The 19224-nt window shown below is 40.2% G+C and overlaps 1 protein-coding gene across 1 annotated transcript in view; it reads right to left on the bottom strand.

Annotated features, from left to right (window-relative positions):
• The window catches only part of MED12L (mediator complex subunit 12L), a 464120-nt gene that overhangs the window by 19386 nt on the left and 425510 nt on the right, over positions 1 to 19224 (bottom strand). The window contains exons 31-34 of the mRNA XM_089672604.1: positions 18805 to 18916; positions 12487 to 12576; positions 5214 to 5323; positions 2758 to 2893 (exon numbers count right to left, since the gene is read on the bottom strand). Of these exons, the coding sequence (XP_089528730.1) occupies positions 2758 to 2893; positions 5214 to 5323; positions 12487 to 12576; positions 18805 to 18916 (448 nt within the window). The remainder of the gene's footprint in view (positions 1 to 2757; positions 2894 to 5213; positions 5324 to 12486; positions 12577 to 18804; positions 18917 to 19224) is intronic.

Genomic DNA, 19224 nt, shown 5'->3' with positions numbered 1-19224 from the left:
CGTGGGCAGTGTAAACCAGCCCTTAGTGTGCCACCACAGCAGATAAAAAGGGTACCATCTTGTGGTATACAATGTACTCACAGCTTTTTTTGGCAAAGATTAGCAAAAAAAACAGAGAGTATGCTGCCTTCCACAAGATGACAATGACCTTCGCACCTGCCCGGTAAGGATGGCTATTACAGTGCAAAAGGCAACATTCTGTGGTAGGCAGTGCATTCACATTTTTTTTTATCTGCTAAGGGTAAAAAATCAATGAGTGTGCTACTGACCCAAAATGGTGCCCTTTGCACCTTAATAGTTAACTTGACTAAGGTGGTGCAAAAAGCACCATATTGTGGTAGGCAGCACACTCACTTTGCATTTGTTTAGTTTGCACCCTATGACTGTCTAATAGACAACCATACTTTGAATTTGTCATATTTTACTTTTATTAAAAAGACTTTAACCTGGTACCTGCTACTGAATCCCCCCAGAACAAAAAATTATCTACGGCCCTGCATGCTCTGCTATTAATACAGAGTCATTTCAGAGCTCAGCGAGCTACAAAGAGGGCAAATTGTTGGTGCCCACTTAGCTGGTGCCTCTGTGACTAAAATTGCCAAATTATTTGCTGTGTTGTGAGGTACATTATTTGACATTATGACTTTCATATACAGTTTCCAGGAAAACATAACCACTTCCATACCGGGCACTTTTACCCCCTTCCTGCCCAAGCCAATTTTCAGGTTTCAGCGCTCTCACACTTTGAATGACAATTGCGCGGTCATACAACATTGTACCCAAACTAAAATGGTATCATTTTCTTCACACAACTAGTGCTTTCTTTTGGTGGTATTTAATCACCACTGGGGTTTTTATGTTTTGTTAAATTAACAAAAAAGATAGAAAACTTTGAAAAAAACCCACATTTCTCTTTGTTTCTGTTATAAAAGTTTGCAAATAAATAATTGTTCTTCATAAATTTAGGCCAAGATGTATTCTGCTACATGTCTTTGGTGAAAATAACCCAAACTAGTATTTATTATTTAGTTTGTAGGAAAGTTATAGAGTTCACAAACTATGGGATATATCTGAAAATTGATCAATCCTGAAGTACTAACAGCCAATCTAATTTCTTGAGGTCCAAGAATGTCAGAACAGTACAGATATCCCCCAAATTACCCCTTTTTGCAAAGTAGACAGTCCGATGTATTTCATAACAGGCATGGTGAGTTTTTTGAAGTTGTAATTTTTTTGTCATAATTTTTCGGAAAATGAAGAAATTAAAAAAAAGATATTCACTATTTTTTTTTACATACTGTCACCAGTGCAGTACAGCGTCATCATATAACTGGCATGGCGGTGATCAGGGACACTGACTGGTGGAAGTACGAAAAAAAAAAATTTTTTTTTTCATTTTTTATTAAGTTTTTTTCTCTTTTATTAAGATTTTTTCATATTTCACTATGACCAAAGTAGGACAATGTTATCATAGTAACATTGTACTACTTTGGGGAAGTGATCAGTATTTTTTTTTTTTTACACAATTTGCTTATAGCAAAGAATTACTTTGCTATAAGCAAGCATTTACCTGAATGAAATCGATTCATTCAGGTTTTTTTTTTGTGATTAGCTGTGATTTGGCCATGGCTAATCACATGATACAGCTGGGTTGTGATTGGCCCAGCTTGTGCATGTGATCACTGTGACCATTCACAGCTAGACACACTTGTATACAATGGATGGCATGAAAGGAAGCCATCCATTGTAAACAACTGTCATGTGACCTGCTGTGATTGGTCACAGCAGGTCACATGGTACAAGCAACGGGGCCGGTACACAGATCTGTCATCGGCCGTGTTTGAGGTACACGGCCGGTGACAGATGTCGCCACAGAGCAGCCCTGAGGGCATGTCCAATGCGCGTTCCAGAAAGGACACCATGTGGCATCCACCCGGAGGGATGAACTGTTCGTCCGGCCGCCATCTGACTATAGTCCAGGCGGCAACTGGTTAATCTGGTAAGCATAAGTGCAGTCGACGTTGTCAACTCACCGAAAGAGAAAAAAGGACATTGTGCAGGATTGTGACCCATGAAAACGACTGCTGCAAAATTGACTGCAGAGCTCAATCACAGTCTTCATGGGACTGAAATTGAGCTCTGCAGTAACCTTTGTCCTTTTGTCTCTTTCAGTCAGTTGACCATGTCAAAAGCATTACCCATACACATTTTATTTAAAGGAGTTGTGTATTTTTAACATTGTCCTTTAAGCTTTAAAAATAAACGATGCTCCTCGCTGATAAGTATTTTATTTTTTCGCATTGGTACATGTCGTCTTTGGCAATGCACAGATACCCATACCATCTGCTCACATAAGCTTGCATATTGCATTGAAAAGCCAGAAAAAACAAGATTCACCTTGGGTACTAGGTTTGGGGTTTGCAGATTTTTTCAATTGTTCATTAAACCAAACTTTGCTTGGTTTGTTCATCATTAGTGCCTGGTTTCTGAGCTGTCACTTGTAAACAGAAAATATCCGAGGTTACAGTTCAGCAAGGGATTTCCTATGGCTCACCTACACCTTAGCTCAGAAATAAGCCACATGAAAGGGCTGCAAGGCACCTTGTTATATAACTAAGTGCCATGGCTTCCAAATGTTTGACTTCTCTCACACCTGGTATTGTGAAATATTGTTACATAAAGCAGCAAGGCCTATGTTTCTCATTTACTCATACAATATTTCCCCTCTGAAGTAGGATAAAGTGTACACAGTCATACCTTTAGTTTCTTCACTAAGTTCATGTAAGCTCTTTTGTTTTCTTCTGAACTTCCTTGAGACACGTTGGAAAGATCAGAGGCAAGGGTTCCATTTATTAAGACACCCAGCATATCAAGAACAGTTGTGAATAATTCACTGCCAAAGAAAAACATGTCAGATTTCTCTGTGAGTTAAAAAATACAAGTGTGCATTGTTAAATGCCAGTACTGCCAGAGGAAATATTTAATGAGAAAAATATGGGGCTGCCAATGCTGACCTCTTTCTGAACATTCTGTTTCTCTGGTTTTCTCTGCTTTCATTACTTTGAGTCACTGGCCTGGAATAAGAAGCATCTAAAGACAAAACTCCTGATTTATGTATATCTTACATGGTAGTGACTCAGAGAAAGCCTCTGGATCAGAATGACATTGAACTCATTCAAAATTATTATCTTGTTGAATGTAACTGACAACTACTAACTATACCATGACCTTGATAAATTTGAACCTTCTCAGACATAACTAAATTAAACAACTTTTTATTAGGTTTATATATTGGTGAGGAGTTAGAACCGCTATCAGCATAGACGTGTGCAGGGGATGTGCCCGATATGCCTGAGCACACCCTAATCACCCTGTAACCATTAGCATATTGCTCTGTGTGCCGACAAGAAGTTGGGAAAGATCTCTCTCTTACCAGCTCTGCCATAAGAGAAGTGCTTTGGCACTTCTCTTTCACTATGCCGGCAGGGATATGGGAAAGATCTCCCACTGACTGGCTCTGCCATATACAGTATACACACACACAGCTTGTTTGAGCTTTGGGGTGCATACCCTAATGCAATAGGCTCCACACCTATGCCTATCAGTTTTTTTTATTGGTGTTGGCATGTGTCTGCTAGGGAGATTTGCTTTCTCAATTTGTCCTTTTGACAATTGTCACTAGGACTGAAAATAAATGAAAACCTCAAATTTTCACTAGAAATGTATTAGTATGGAAATCTTCAAATGGGGACATTTGTTCTGATGACAACTAAGGGATCATTTACACTTCCAGCAGCCTTTGCCGCGGTTGATTGCTGTTCAGAGGGCATTTGACAGGTAGCCAGGTGGCAATATGTCAGCGCCTTACTGCCTATTTAAATCCTGTAAGTCCATATCACCAGCACTACAATTACATGCATTGCACAAAGTTGCAGGTGGTTGCAGAGTAGATCCTTTCACTTGAAAAGTATAACAGAATATACATTTTGCAGTGAGCTTGAAACATAGTATCATGCGGGTAAAACCTCTCCAGTTGCTGTGTAAAAGTGATTGTAAAGGTATAGTTTTTATTTTAGTAAAATAACAAATATGTCATACTTACCTGCTCTGTGCTATGGTTTTGTCCTCTTCTGGAGTCTACCACAAGTGCTCCTGACCCCTCCCCTTCCTGAGTGCCCCCATAGCAAGCCACTTGCTATGGGGGCACTTGTGCGTGCTCACTCCCAAGCCAGCTCTGTGTGTTCAAAAGACACAGAGTGCGGCTCAGCCTTGCCTCCTGCTCAGGGGCAGACTGACCATTCGAGCACTCGGGCACTGCCCGAGGTCCAGGAGTCAGTAGGGGGCCCCATGAGATGCCCCTGGTACCTTTTATTGGCTTTTTCTTAGGCTCTTTTGGGTGTGGGTGAGGACACGGGGGCCCCATGATCCCCTATTGCCCAGGGGCCCCATGAGTTGTCCTGCTCCTGCTCCCTCCTCACTGGCTGTGATTTACAGCAGAAGGAGCAAATGGCTCCCACTGCTGTGTCTGAGCCAATGAGGAGAGAAAGCCAGATGCTGCTCTCATGTGCATTGCTGGATCAAGACCGGGCTCAAGTAAGTATAATTGGGGGCTGAGGGGGGAGCTGCTTGTAGAAGATTTTTTTTACCTAAATGCAGGGAATGCATCAGAAAAACCTTCTGCCTTTAGACCCACTTTAAGGAGGGCAGTCGGAGGGGGTTAGGGGGTAAATGGTCTATAGTAAAACCACTAAACTGCCTATTTTTACTACCCCTTGGTCACAAGTGTAAACTAGGCCTAATAGGGGGTTTTCTTTCTACACTATTTCCTGTTGTGTCTACAGGACAAGACATTTTCCCAATTGTACACAGGGGACTGAACCATTCCCTACATGCAAAAGGAATAAAGTATTAAAAACACTGGTATGAATTTCCCTGGGCCAGTGTCTCTGAAATATTTGCATTATTTCTTGCTGAAACAAGAAATGTTGTTGGTAAACTATGTAAAACAAATTCCATGCACATAGTAAAGATATAGTTTGCTGTCAATTTTTGTGATTGTTCAACATCTTTCCAATGCTCTTTCAGAAGCTGAGATGTTACAGCCTGACACTCCCCCTGCTGGCAACACATAAAAAGAACCAGATTTCCTAAGATGACACTAGAACCACTAGAACTACTACAGTATATGTAGAATTAACAAAGGTAAAACTCACTTGTTTGTTTGCATGTCAACTGTGCCTGATGTAATTATCTGAAGAAGTAAAACAGCCCAGTCTGCAGTCCACTGTGTGCTTCTCTGTACTGTGTCAAACATTCCTCCAACCTTTACCAGAACAAAGAGAAGCACAATATGAACATACTGTACAGTATGCAGAACAGCTTATTCTAAATCGACCCATATCATTCTATCATGTTTCAATAATATGACTGCTAGTTATAATAATATTCTTCATAAATAATACAATAAAAATATTATGTATTAGTTAAAATATTAGAAACTTTCTCAGCAGAAGGTAGAAGTCAGCGGACATTTGAGAACATTTGGCCAAATTAAATTTCTTTATGTTTTGAACATAATATGGAAAACTTGGAATCATTGCCAGGTTTTTATGCTGTAGCCACTGGGGAAATTTCCCCTCACTTTCCATCTTGATGACCACTCAGTCAGTACGAACAGTCTTCCCAGTGAGGACAGAGAAAGCAATAAACATCCATATCCAAGTGAATGACCCTCTTATATGTCCCATTGTCTTGGTGGTACAGTGTAGTGTTTGACTTCTTAATGTCAAGTGAGTGACACCATTCTTGAAAGAACATGTTTTCAAAGCAGGGCCCTTGGTATGAACACATGTTCTGTAGAAAGTCATAATGAAGGCAAAAGTGCTACAGCACCAGAACGGTTTTGACAATCTGGTTTGAGGGTTGGTACTGCCACCACAAACTTTGTAGTGATCAACCATAACCGTAATGTGATGGTATCAGTCTCCTGACAAGTTGTGTGTAAGAAAGCCAATGGTCCTCACTTCCAGGAGGGTAGACATGTGCAAAGTTAGAGGTGGAATCTGAATTTCAGCCTTCTTTGACGCTAAACAGGCCACAAAATGCTGGCAGACTTGTTAAACCAACTTAATTAGACCTACAGCGGATATAAAAAGTCTACACACCCCTGTTAAAATGTCAGGTTTCTGTGATGTACAAAAATGAGACAAAGATAAATCATTTCAGAACGTTTTCCACCTTTAATGTTACCTATGAACTGTACAACTCATTTGAAAAACAAACTGAAATCTTTTAGGTAGAGGGAAGTAAAAATAAAAAACTAAAATAAAATAATATGGTTGCATAAGTATGCACACACTTAAACTAATACTACTTGACTTGGCAATATTTGCCCACTCTTCCTTGCAAAAACACTCCAAATCTGTCAGATTGCAAGGGCATCTCCTGTGCACAGCCCTCTTAGGGGGGAGTAAACATAAAAAACTAAAATAATGTGGTTGCATAAGCGTGCACACCCTCTTATTACTGGGGATGTAGCTGTGTTCAGAATTAAGCAATCACATTCAAAATCATGAAAACTGGCACGAGTGCTGTGTGGAAACATAATTCCAAAAGATATGTTTGGTGCAAAAGCAACACTGCACATTATCAAAAGAACACCATACCCACAGTGAAGCATGGTGGTGGCAGGCTCATGCCTTGGGGCTGTTTTTCTTTAGCTGGAACTGGGGCCTTAGTCAAAGTAGAGGGAATTATGAACAGTTCCAAATACCAGTCAATATTGGCACAAAACCTTCAGGCTTCTGCTAGAAAGCTGAACATGAAGAAGAACTTCATCTTTCAGCATGACAATGACCCAACACATACATTCAAATCAACAAAGGAATGGTTTCACCAGAAGAAGATTAAAGTTTTGGAATGGCCCAGCCAGAGCCCAGACCTGAATCTGATTGAAAATATGTGGGGGTGATCTGAAGAGGGCTGTGCACATGAGATGCCCTTGCAATCTGACAGATTTGGAGTGTTTTTGCAAGGAAGAGTGGGCAGATATTGCCAAGTCAAGTATTTTAGTTTAAGTGTGTGCATACTTATGCATCCATATTATTTTAGTTTTTTATTTTTACTTCCCTCCACCTAAAAGATTTCAGTTTGTTGTTCAACTGAGTTGTACAGTTTATAGGTCACATTAAAGGTGGAAAAGTTGTGAAATGATTTATCTTTGTCTCATTTTTTTACATCACAGGCTTTTTATATCCACTGTACACACATGGCTTGTCTCTTTGTTTAGTCACACCCCAGTGTAAATATTTTCTGCCACAGTGAGGGTCCGGGCCCTTGACAGTATGACCTCCCAGGTTACTAACAAGTCACAGAGGAACAATTATTCAAAAAACAACACTACACAACCTAGATAAAACACGATATTATATGGATTTATGTTTCCAAGGTGGTGTTCCATCATCCTCTGGAATGTGGTGGGTATGTTGTTCTGCTCAAACTGCATTTGAACAGGCACAACCCCATGGGAGTACTGAAAGCATTATTCGGCTGGTCTGCCTTGGTGTCCAAAAGAAATGTGTATGCCACTCAGGTGAGTCACAGCTATGAATCTGTGCGGGTGCCCACCACCACTGAACTGAAGAGAAAGAGGATAAATGGACACACACCATCACAGACCTTAATGCAAACAAAATCTTTATTGTCTTTACATATAAGAGAGATGTTAATGTGTTTCACACTTAGAGTATGTGCCTATTCATGGTTGTTATGAATAATATATTAATAATATGAACAGCTTGTCCTGTATTGCTTTCCTGTATGTGAAGACAATAAAGATTTTGTTTGGGTTCAGTTCCGTGGTGGTGTGCGGCCATTTACTTTCTTTATCCTCTGGTCCACCTTGGTGACAAGGATCACCCAGTGGCAAGGTCAAGTGTGAAGAAAAATGTGACCTGGATTCCTCAATCCATGGAAGGAGGGCTCTGTCCTATGGATTCCACCCAGGTCATTGTCCCTGTAGGAGACCTCTGATCTTCTGACCACTTATCCAATACTAGCCTTACTGCTTCTGATTGAACGAATGTCAGTTCCTTGGTAGTCATTTGTAGGACTAGTAGCATTTACACTCTTGTCAACTTTCTATTGGTTCCTGCTGACCACTCAGTCATATTCACTCTTGCCAAGTAGTGATGACCATGAAACTGTCAGAAGTCTATGTGCCCAATCTTTGGGGCAATCACATAAAAAAAGGGTCCCAGGGAGCAGGTGGAGTGAAAGAGCCTAGATATTAAGATTCCAAGGAGGTCCCACTGACAAATGGAGTCTTGTAATGAGGACAGTGAACTCTTGCAATCATGGTGAGAGCCAACATTCATGAGAAGTATGAGTTCTTGATTATGTAGTACCAAAACCTCTGTCCCAAAGGGAACCCTGACAATGCCAGCTTTTTCCTGGATGTCTACATCGTGTCAAGGCCCTTGGTGCTTCCAGAGATTGCAGCAGTTGCTGATTTCTTTAGGAGGACCTAAGTGTGTAGAGTGTCCCTGGATGTATTTCATGCCCATTATCAAGCATGCCCACCCCCTCCCGGAGGCGTTTGTGATCATTAGACTCCTCTGGCCAAGGTTCTGTTCCCACAGCCTCACTTTCATCGAGGTAACCTGAACTTTTATCTATGAGGAGCTCATTGGCAGATATCAATAAGTTCCACAGCAAGTCTGGGTTCATCTTCTTAGAAAAGTATTGCTGGAACAATGATTCTAAAAGGGCAGTGATTGTGAACCAGAATTGAAGGGGCATTAACTCTCTTGGCTGTTGAATCATTCAGACACAAAAGGACAGTCAATCACTACATCTTTGATGCTTAGATGATGAGTTGTTCCTCTTTGCTGCCCCACTGCTTGAGTCCTGGAAGTGGGACATTATTGTTTAACAGCTTCTTTGTGTATAAGTTGGGCGGTCAGTCAGGCCCAACTCTGGTTACCTTGCTTATCTTGGCTGCCTCCAAGACAGTTTTTGCATACTTCATACATAGTGGTCCCCTTCTTGCCTGGGATGTGTATTCCTCCTTGCCCAGGGATGAGTATTCCTGTCTATGTTTCAACATGGATAATTCTGACTGGAGCTGAATCATTTCCTCTGTCATTTTTTGGATCTCCCAGGAAGCTGTCTGCTCAGTTGCAGATGGGTCCCCACATTCTCTTGACTGAAATCTAACCCAGATCTGTGTAGAGGGAGTAGTTGCAGTTGGAGTAGTACTACTTAACCCTGCTGTCATACCACTGACATTGCTGATCTTGTACATAGATGCCAAGTTTAACAGAATAGGTAATTGGCAGGATGATCAGACAGGGAAGTAACTGTAACTTGCAGTTTAATAAATAGGTGTAAAGTTAGAAAGAATAATGCAAAACTGGTTCAGGATGGCAAAAATGTGCATGCAGTGCAGAATAATAGAAGCTGCACAAACAAACTATTCATGGCAATGTCTCTGTAATTAAGGCAGGATAAAATGTGGTTGCAGAGCATAGTCTCTATAAGCCTCTATAACAGGGGTCTCCATACTTTTCAAAGGGCTGGTTTATGGTCCTTCAGACTTTAAGAGGGCCGGAGTGTGGCCAGTGGGGGTAGAACATGTTTCGGGCCCAGCATCAGTTGGTGTCAGTGGGAGAAATACTGCTTCATATCATTGGGAGGAATAGTGCCCCAAGGGCCAGATAAAGGCTAGCAAAGGGCCACATATGGCCCTCAGGCCGCAGTCACATTCAGAATCACTACTTCAGAACATAGTTATTTGTGAATATCCTTATAAACGGCATACCTTGCAATGTAGTCAAGGAGTAGCTGTGGTAACAAAGGTGAACAGCTGGGGGATCCAAGGTTCTATGGACAAAGCGCAACCCCACTGTAACTTGAATATTCTGGTAGCAAGCAGGGAGAAAATGTGTGCTTTTAGGCTTCAGCACAGCCACCTATACACGAATTCTGAAAGTGAAAGCATCTCACCTGACTGCAGATCACTTGCCTAGCTACCTCTGCCACATCATATGTGGCTTCTCTGAGCTGTTGTGGGATCTCTCACTCTGAGCTGAGGACTTTATACTCCCTGGTTGTTTGCAAAAACTATGTAAGACAAATCCCTTAGCAGTTAAAACCAGTCTATATGTATTTCATTTGTGTATTTAGTTGGTTGCCTGGAAGTTCATCTTTAAACATTTTTGTGTCATTCCTGATATTAATGTCATGAACTTCAAGAAGCTCACATTCCATAGTTACATAGTTAGTGTGGCTGAAAAAAAAGACAAAATTCCATCCAGTTCAGCCTTTAAAAAAAAAAGTTATAATCCTATACCCACATGTGATCCAGAGGAAGGTAAAAAAAAAACAGCAAAGCATGATCCAATTTGCTCCTGCAGGGAAAAAATACCTTCCTGATCCCCCATGAGGTAATCAGATATTTTCTGGATCAACTTTACCAATAAATGTTAGTATCCAGTTATATTCTGTGTATCTAGGAAAGAATCCAGGCCTTTTTTAAAGCAATCCACGGAGCTGGCCAGAACCAACTCTTGAGGGAGTCTATTCCTCATTTTCACAGCTCTTACGGTTAAGAAACCTTTCCGCGTTTGGAGATTATAATTATTTTCCTCCAGATGTAAAGAGTGCCACCTTGTCCTCTATGATGACCTCCGGGTGAATAACTCTACAATGAGTTCACTATATGAACCACTGATGTATTTATACATGTTTTATCATATCCCCCCTTAATCTTCTCTTCTCAAGAGAGAATAAATTCAGTTCCTCTAATCTTTCCTCATAGCTGATCTCCTCCATGCTTCTTATCAGTTTGGTTGCCCTTCTCTGTACTTTCTCCAGTTCTCCAATGTTCTTTTTGTGAATTGGTGCCCAAAACTGAAATGCATATTCCAGATGAGGTCTTACTAATGATTTGTCCAGGGGTAAAATGATATCTCTCTCTCTGGAGTCTATACCTCTTTTAATACAAGAGAGGATTTTGCTCACATTAGAAACCACAGTATGACATTGCATGCCATTATTAAGCTTGTGATCTAACATAACTCCCAGATCCTTCTCCACCATTGATTCCCCTAATTGTACCTCCCCTAGTATGTAAGATGCATGCATATTTTTAGCCCCCAAGTGCATAACCTTACATTTCTGAACATTAAACCTCATTTGCCACATAGTTGCCCAATTAAACAGTGCATTGAGGTCGGCTTGTAAGTTGAAGACATCCTGTAAGCACGTTTTTCCACTGCACAGCTTGGTGTCATCCGCAAAGACTGAAATGGTATTTTTAATCCCAGACCCTATATTGTTTACAAATATATTAAAAAGTAAGGGTCCCAAAACTGAACCTTGGGGTACACCACTGACAGCCCTAGACCATTCAGGGTATGAATCATTAACCACTACTCTCTGAATACGATCTTTTAGTCAGTTTTCTATCCAGTTACATACATATTTTTCCAAGCCCGTAGACTTTACCTTACACATTAGCCGTGTGTGGGGAACTGTGTCAAACTCTTTTGCAAAATCCAAGTATACCATGTCCACCGCCACCCCTCTGTCCAAGGTTTTGCTCACCTCCTCATAAAAAGAAATCAGATTTGTTTGACAACTTCTGTCTTTCATGAATCTATGCTGTCTGTTGCTTAAAATATTTTTTTTCCAGCAAGAACTCATTTCCAACTATAGAAGTTAAAATATCAGGTCTATAATTACTTTGTAAAGATTTTGACCCCTTTTTAAACACTGGCACAAAATTGGCCTTGCACCAATCCAGTGTTACTATGCCAGTCATTAAAGAGTCCCTAAAAATTTGAAACAATGGCTTTGAAATGACAGAGCTCAATTCTTTAAGGACCCGTGGGTGTATGCCATTCGGTCCAAATGCTTTATTCACCTTTATTCTGTCTAAATATTTTTGGATCATATCAGTTGTGAGCCAATGTGGATCATCTGGACCAATACCATGCCCATTATGCACAAGAGCTCCCCCATGCTCCTTTGTATACACAAAGCTGAAGAAGGTATGTAATAAATTTGCCTTCTCTTTGTCGCAAATCACCCACTCTAGATTATTTTGTAAAGGGCCTACATGCTAGGACAGGACCTCTTTACTATTAATATATTTGAAGAATGTTTTGGGGTTGGTCCTGCTATCTTTTGCAATCTGTAGTTCGTTTTCATTTACATATCTATGATTCTGTATTCAACACATTTCTTTGACATAATGGAGTTTATCTAAAACCGCAAAATATTCAGTCAGTCCAGTGAAGCAGGTTAAATCCCCATTTCATGCAGATCAATTTAAGAAATAGGAGTCACCTTTGCACATAACTGGAGGATTGAAAAAAAGCACATTCAACTGATTGATATGAATACAGTGTGTATATATATATATATATATATATATATATATATATATATATATATATATAGTATCCTTGAGATAAAAGTTACCAAATTCAGACGTAATTGAAGAGCCTCATGCATCATCTGGCGAGCTTTCACATCATCTTGGTATTTCTCCTCTCTCCAGTTACTCAAAATCTGCAGGGAGTAAAGGCATATTGACATGTCATTAAAATTCATGTGCACTAGAACTATCACTGTTGATAAACCATTCTTCATTGGATACAGTTAATCTATTGAACGCTTCCCTGTCGACACAAGTCAAATTGATTGCAAAGGTGATATAAAAATAAGGTTTTAGCTATAAAAAGAGAAGAATACTTACCTTGGCCAAGCTTCCAATGCCTCTGGAGGGCAGAGGTAACATCACTCTGCCTCATCACTGCCTCCTAGGAAAAGGATAACAGGGCACCCAAAAACCCATGAGAATAGGCCCTGGCAGTAAGTTGGAGCACAAGCCTATGGAATTCTGAGTGTCAAGCTTTCCCAGGAGGCAGCAGTGAAGTATGGTGACATTACTGTGCCTTTCAGAAGCACCAGAAGCCAAGGTAAGTGTTTTCTTTTTTTCGGAACACCTTTATTTTTAAAGAAAAAATGTTTTGTGTCTGGGAGGAGGGGGAGGAGGAAAAGGGCACATTAGCAGCACTTGCAGGCAAGTGGCTGCTTTGCACCTGGGAGGAGTACTGGAGGAGGAACAAAAGGTGCATTAGCAGTAGTTACAAGCATATTGCTGCTCTGCCTCTGAACTTAGAGGAGGATGAAAGGGGTGCATTAGCAGAGCTTGCATGCAAATGGCTGTTCTGCAGCTGGGAGAAGTAAGAAGAAGAAGTTTTGTTAGCCACTTAACTACCTCCTAGGCATGCTGTGGCTGTATAGCATAGCTATTCTGAGATACAAAAGACAGACATGCGCTGACTATAGATGATGCGGCTGGAGCACAGCTTTGCTTTGCAGAACCTGCTTGCCTCTGCTATTACCACGTGTAGAACCCCTTTCCTCCCACTTTGGACCTGCATGAATGTTTTTTTTATAGGTAAATTGGTAACATTTAATGGAAACTATGGCAATAGACTGGAAAAATATGAGTTGTTTTGGTGCACATTAGAAGTATGTGGTAATGTGCTCAAAACAAAGTGTAAACTGTGGATCTCGAATTAAAAAAAAACAGGTACTAACAAAAAAATTGTGTAAATATATATCTAAATATATATTTCAAAATATAAATAAAAATATGTCCTGATTTGAGGAAGGACAGGCAGCCTGTTGCCAAAGGATGACAAACTTCTGTTTGTAGGATTTCCCCCCTGCATTGTGGAAGGGCAGGCAACCTATGGCCATAGGTTTTCCCTCGGCAGCTATGCCTCCAATGCCTTGACTATAATTAAATAAAAAAAATAAAAGCAACTTGCACCTGGGAAGTGAAAGAATATGCTGGAAAAGCAGAGGAATTGCAGACATGCCTAGCCTTTGCTATGTTCAGCAAAACCATAAACTATTGGATGTGAATTTTCCACTCTGGGGCAACCATTGCCAGAAGTTTTACACTAGATCATATGGGGGGAGGGGGGGGGGAGAATATAAAAATAAATCATGCAGATTTCCAGATTCTAACAATCCCAGGGTTAAACTGTTATTAGATGTTGTATCTAAAGATATAGACAAAAATTGCTGCAGCCTCCAACTCATCAAATCTAACCTATGCCCAACAATGTGCTTTTCATCAACACCAACAACGAGAAGGGATCATAATCAAACCCTAAAATAAGGGAGGCAATATAGTTATTATGCTAGAAGAACAATACACTTCTATGTGCCAAAAAAAATGCACATACGTACTGTAGAATTGCACCATCTGCTGTTGCTATTTTCCAGAGACAATTTGAAGCTATAATTGATAGAGCACATTCTATTAATCTCATTTCCAAGAATACTTGTGACTTTTTAAAGGTTAAATTTTCAGTAACCCCCCACGGTTTATACTCTACCTAAGGTCCATAAAGTTCTAAAGGTACTACCCGGCAGACCAATAATATCGGGTATCAATTCTCTTACACACAAAACTAGTAAAATGGTGGATGATTATCTTCGCCCCCATGTGGAATCATTACCGTCATATCTCAAAGATACCATTCATCTTCTAACAACATTGGATAACTTACATGTTACTGAACAAACTGTTTTGGCCTCGATAGTGGAGGCTTTATATTCAAGTATTCCTCACACATCTGGTTTGAATGTCATATCTATCTTTCTGAACGAAAAGAGCACTGTTTATGAGCAGTACAATCTTTTTTATTTCTGAACTTTTGGAATTCATTTTGACTCACAATGTGTTTTTGTTCGCTTGCTCCCTCTACCTCCAGGTGCAGGGGGTTGTGATGGGGACCACGTGTGCCCCGTTGTATGCCAACCTGTACCTGGGGGGTGAAAGCGATCTACAGTTGCAAGAAAAAGTATGTGAACCCCTTGGGATTACGTGGAGTTTTGCATGAATTGGGCACAACAATAGAAGAACACAGTCTGCTGAACATAATACACAAACATTAGATGTTGCCATGGTTTAATTGCACATAACATGTAAACATTCACAGTGCAGGGAGGAAAAAGTATGTGAACCTTTGGACTTAATAACTGATTGACCCTCCTTTGGCAGCAATAACCTCAACCAAACATTTCCTGTAGTTGCAGATCAGACCTGCACAATGATCTGGAGTAATTTTGGACCACTCCTTTTCACAAAACTGTTTCAGTGTAGCAATATTCTTGGGATGTCTGGTGTGAATCGCTCTCTTAAGGTCATGCCACAGCATTTCAACCGGGTTGAGGTCAGGACTCTGACTGGGCCACTCCAGAAGACGTATTCTGTGCTGTTGCAGCCATTGTTTTGTTGAATTACTTGTATGCTTTGGGTCATTGTCCTGTTACATCACCCATCCTCTGCGGAGCTTCAGTTGGCGTACGTTTTCCTGCAAAATGTCTTGATAAACTCTGGAATTCATTTTCCCATCAATGACAACAATCCGTCCAGGCCCTGAGGCAGCAAAGCAGCCCCAAACCATGATGCTCCCTCCGCCATGTTTTACAGTGGGAATGAGGTTTTGATGTTGGTGTGCTGTGCCTTTTTTTCTCCACACATAGTGTTGTGTGTTCTTCCCAAACAACTCAATCTTGGTTTCATCTGTCCACAGTATATTTTGCCAGTAGTGCTGTGGAACATCCAGGTGCTCTTTTGCAAACTTCAAACGTGCTGCAATATTCTTTTTTCTTCAGCAATGGCTTCCTCCGTGGTGTCCTCCCATGTACTCCATTCTTGTTTAATGTTTTCCTTATTGTAGATGTGTCAACAAAAATGTTAGCATGTGCCAGAGATTTCTGTAAGTCTTTAGCTGACACTCTGGGATTCTTCTTTACCTCATGCAGCATTCTGCGCTGTGCTCTTGCAGTCATTTTTACAGGACGACCACGCCTAGGGAGAGTAGCAACAGTGCTAAACTTTCTCCATTTGTAGACAGTCTGCCTTACCGTGGACACATGAACATCAAGGCTTTTGGAGATACTTTTGTAACCCTTTCCAGCTTCATGCAAGTCAACAATTCTTGATTGTAGGTCTTCTGAGGGCTCTTTTCTGCGAGGCATGGTTCACATCAGACAATGCTTCTTGAAACCAGTAAACCCAAAGCAGGTGTGTGTTTTTTAAGGGCAGGACAGCTGTCAGCAACACATCCAATATCATCACACTGATTGGAGTCAAGGTTGGCTCACTCCTGGCTCCAATTATCTCTGGGAGAAGTCATTAAGCTAGGGCCTCACATACTTTTTCCTCCCTGCACTGTGAATGTTTACATGTTATGTGCAATTAAACCATGGCAACATCTAATGTTTGTGTAGTATTATGTTCAGCAGACTGTGTTCTTCTATTGTTGTGACTTAGATGACGTTCAGAGCACATTTTGTGCCCAATTCATGCAAAACTCCACGTAATCCCAAGGGGTTCACATACTTTTTCTTGCAACTGTATACACTTTGGTTTCTTGATATAATTGTATGAACCTTGGGGACATGTTTAAAGTCCGATTTCCAATTTCCTATTTTATGTTCATATAGGGGAGGGGTTGCAACACAAACAGAATGGACAAGATGAGGCTCAGACTAACAGACTTGGGGGTAGTTATAGTGTATGTAGTATATGAACCTCGGTATGAAATTGAGTCTGGTGGTATAGTCTGCAGGAGCTTGAGCACTGCCCCTTGATCCACTGATCATGGTAACAATGCTTTGCAGGCTCCATTGCTATATAAATAAATAGATAAATTTACTTTTTTTTCAATCAGCATATTCAATCAATGTATGTATATACAATCAATCGATATAAATGTATATACAGTACATTTATTTGTTTTTGCAAAAGATGTAATTAGTCTTTAAAGGACAGTCAGTATAGTGCAGGGGATGTAATTTGAGGTATAAAAATCCTAATCATTTTCTAAGCTGACCTCTTGCTAGCTGTCCACATGTAAAGTAAAACCACACTACTGATACCTAATACTTGATACTGGTACCTAATAAAACTGGTGATGATGATATTTTTTCAGTCTGGCAAAGTGAGTAAAAGAACATATTTGGCAATCTGTAATTGTAAAACGTATGTCTTATATAAACAATATGGCTTTCATAATTTGAATGCTTTCTTTTCTATATTTTTGCTATTGTATTAAATGTAGAGAATTGAAGATTTGCCACTAGAGGGAGCACTTACAGCAAATATTCTGACTCGTACTATATTATTATTATTATTATTATTATGCAGGATTTATATAGCACCACCAGTTTACACAGCGCTGTACAACATAAGGGCAGACAGTACAATTACAATACAAATGATAACAGCAGGATTCAGAAGGCCCTGCTTGTTAGAGCTTACAATCTAAGAGACAAACTAGTGTCGCTCTGCTATAACTTATTATTACAAATTTTTAAATGCAGCTAGTGTAACTTTCAGAATTTGTCTTAGTATCCTTATCACTTTGCTGCTGCTCTTTCACTGTCCAGTCTTCTGGCTGAGAGGACACCAATGAATTCCTTCTACAGTCTGCAACTAAAGCAGAGAAAGGGTTTTCATCTTCCTAACGGTGTTGTCTGGCAGTGCAGAACACAGGAATGGATGGACAGAAGTACAAATCATTTAACAAATAAAACAGCTCTCTTAAATGCAATTTATCTGTGTAATTAGCTGTTGCCTGAAGTTGAGCTTCAGCCTCGGTTCACACTAATGCGGAGTGGTATTTGCAGCGGTTTCTGTGCGATTTCCGCACCGCATCATAATCGCACCCCATTCCTACGAACAGCTGCGGGTGTGTATTTTAAGCTAATCATACCCTGAAATCAGTTCGCAAAATGCAGTGCGACGTGCAGAATTGGATTGCATGGGTGTGCGGACTAAAAAAGGGTCCTGCACTTTTTTGGTGCAGATGCGGCGCGAATTGAACCATACAAAATGTATGGCTCAAAATGCACCGCACAGAAATCGTATGTGATTTGCATAGGAATGCAGTGTGGTTCCTGTGCGAATCACATGCGATGTGTCGCACCGCATATATATGAACCCAGGCTTAAGGCTTTGGTAACACTTTACCACAGCAAGCAGCAGTCTAACATGCTTTATGCTTTGCAGTGCCATTCACCCCAAGCATGTCCAGAACACACTTGCAGCCCACCAGAACACCCAATAACCTGTTTTTTTTGTGTTGCAGGAAAATTTAGAATGCTCCCCCTAATAAGTATGCTGCAATGCACCAAAGCACACTAAAATACGTGCATTGTAATACAATGTTCTCTGGTATAAATGAGCCATAACATAAGTTATAAGAAATAACAAATCAGCTGCAAAGGGAATGCAAATTTTAAATGATTTGTCCAACTCATAGACAGACTTCCAATGTGAAAACAAACAAAGTACAACTATTGAGGTGCAATGCAAAGCAAGAAGCAGAACCCTTGTATGTAATAAGCAAATATGGTTGCCGTGATAAACAAAGATAACCACAAAATATTCATAGAAGCAATGAACTAAAAACATTAATATACTGTATACTGATAAGATTACTATTAATAAATGTATTTATGGTAGGTTGTTAAAATGCTGCAAATATTAGTAGCCAAAAAAAATCTGTGTATGAATGATGTAAAGGCATAGATAGACAGGGAACATTGGTGAGATTACTGTGCTTTTAAAATTCTGCCAAGACTAAGATTTACCAATAAATCCATAAACTGCTAGACTTCAAAAGCCCAAACTGATTGGATTTTGACACTTTTCAATATCTTGTCAGGTATATTTTTTCTGTAGTACAACACTGTACACTGTACCTGATTCAGCTGATTTTGCAGTGATGTGAGAAGACCTTCTCTCTGCTCATCCTGTCCCTTTAAGCAGGTGAGTACCAGTGATAGGAATGGGTGCTGACTCAGCAGGGACATGCTACATAAGATGAATGAAAAATGGTATAATATTTTACAATACTGTACATTTGTAACATGGCAAACTGGGAACAGTAACAGTATATCACATATGCATGTCTAACATTATATAACAAATGAAGTTTCCAGATGCTACAATGACTTGTAATATCACACTACATTTTCTTCTCCATATACCATGTCGCCTGTTTGGTGACTATACTAGATTTTATGAATTTCTTCATGGATTAGGGACCCTGTCAAGGTTGGGGTGTTACTAGTCTAAATTTAAAGTGCAGCTGGACAGCAACTAGCAGGCGCTCTAATTGC

This window comes from Staurois parvus, unplaced genomic scaffold (assembly GCF_062004578.1).
Source record: "Staurois parvus isolate SC_StPar_1 unplaced genomic scaffold, SC_StPar_1.0 ptg000131l, whole genome shotgun sequence".
Classification (NCBI taxonomy): Eukaryota; Metazoa; Chordata; class Amphibia; order Anura; family Ranidae; genus Staurois; species Staurois parvus.
Note: the sequence above shows the minus strand (reverse complement) of the source record. Positions and strands in the feature narration are given on the sequence as shown.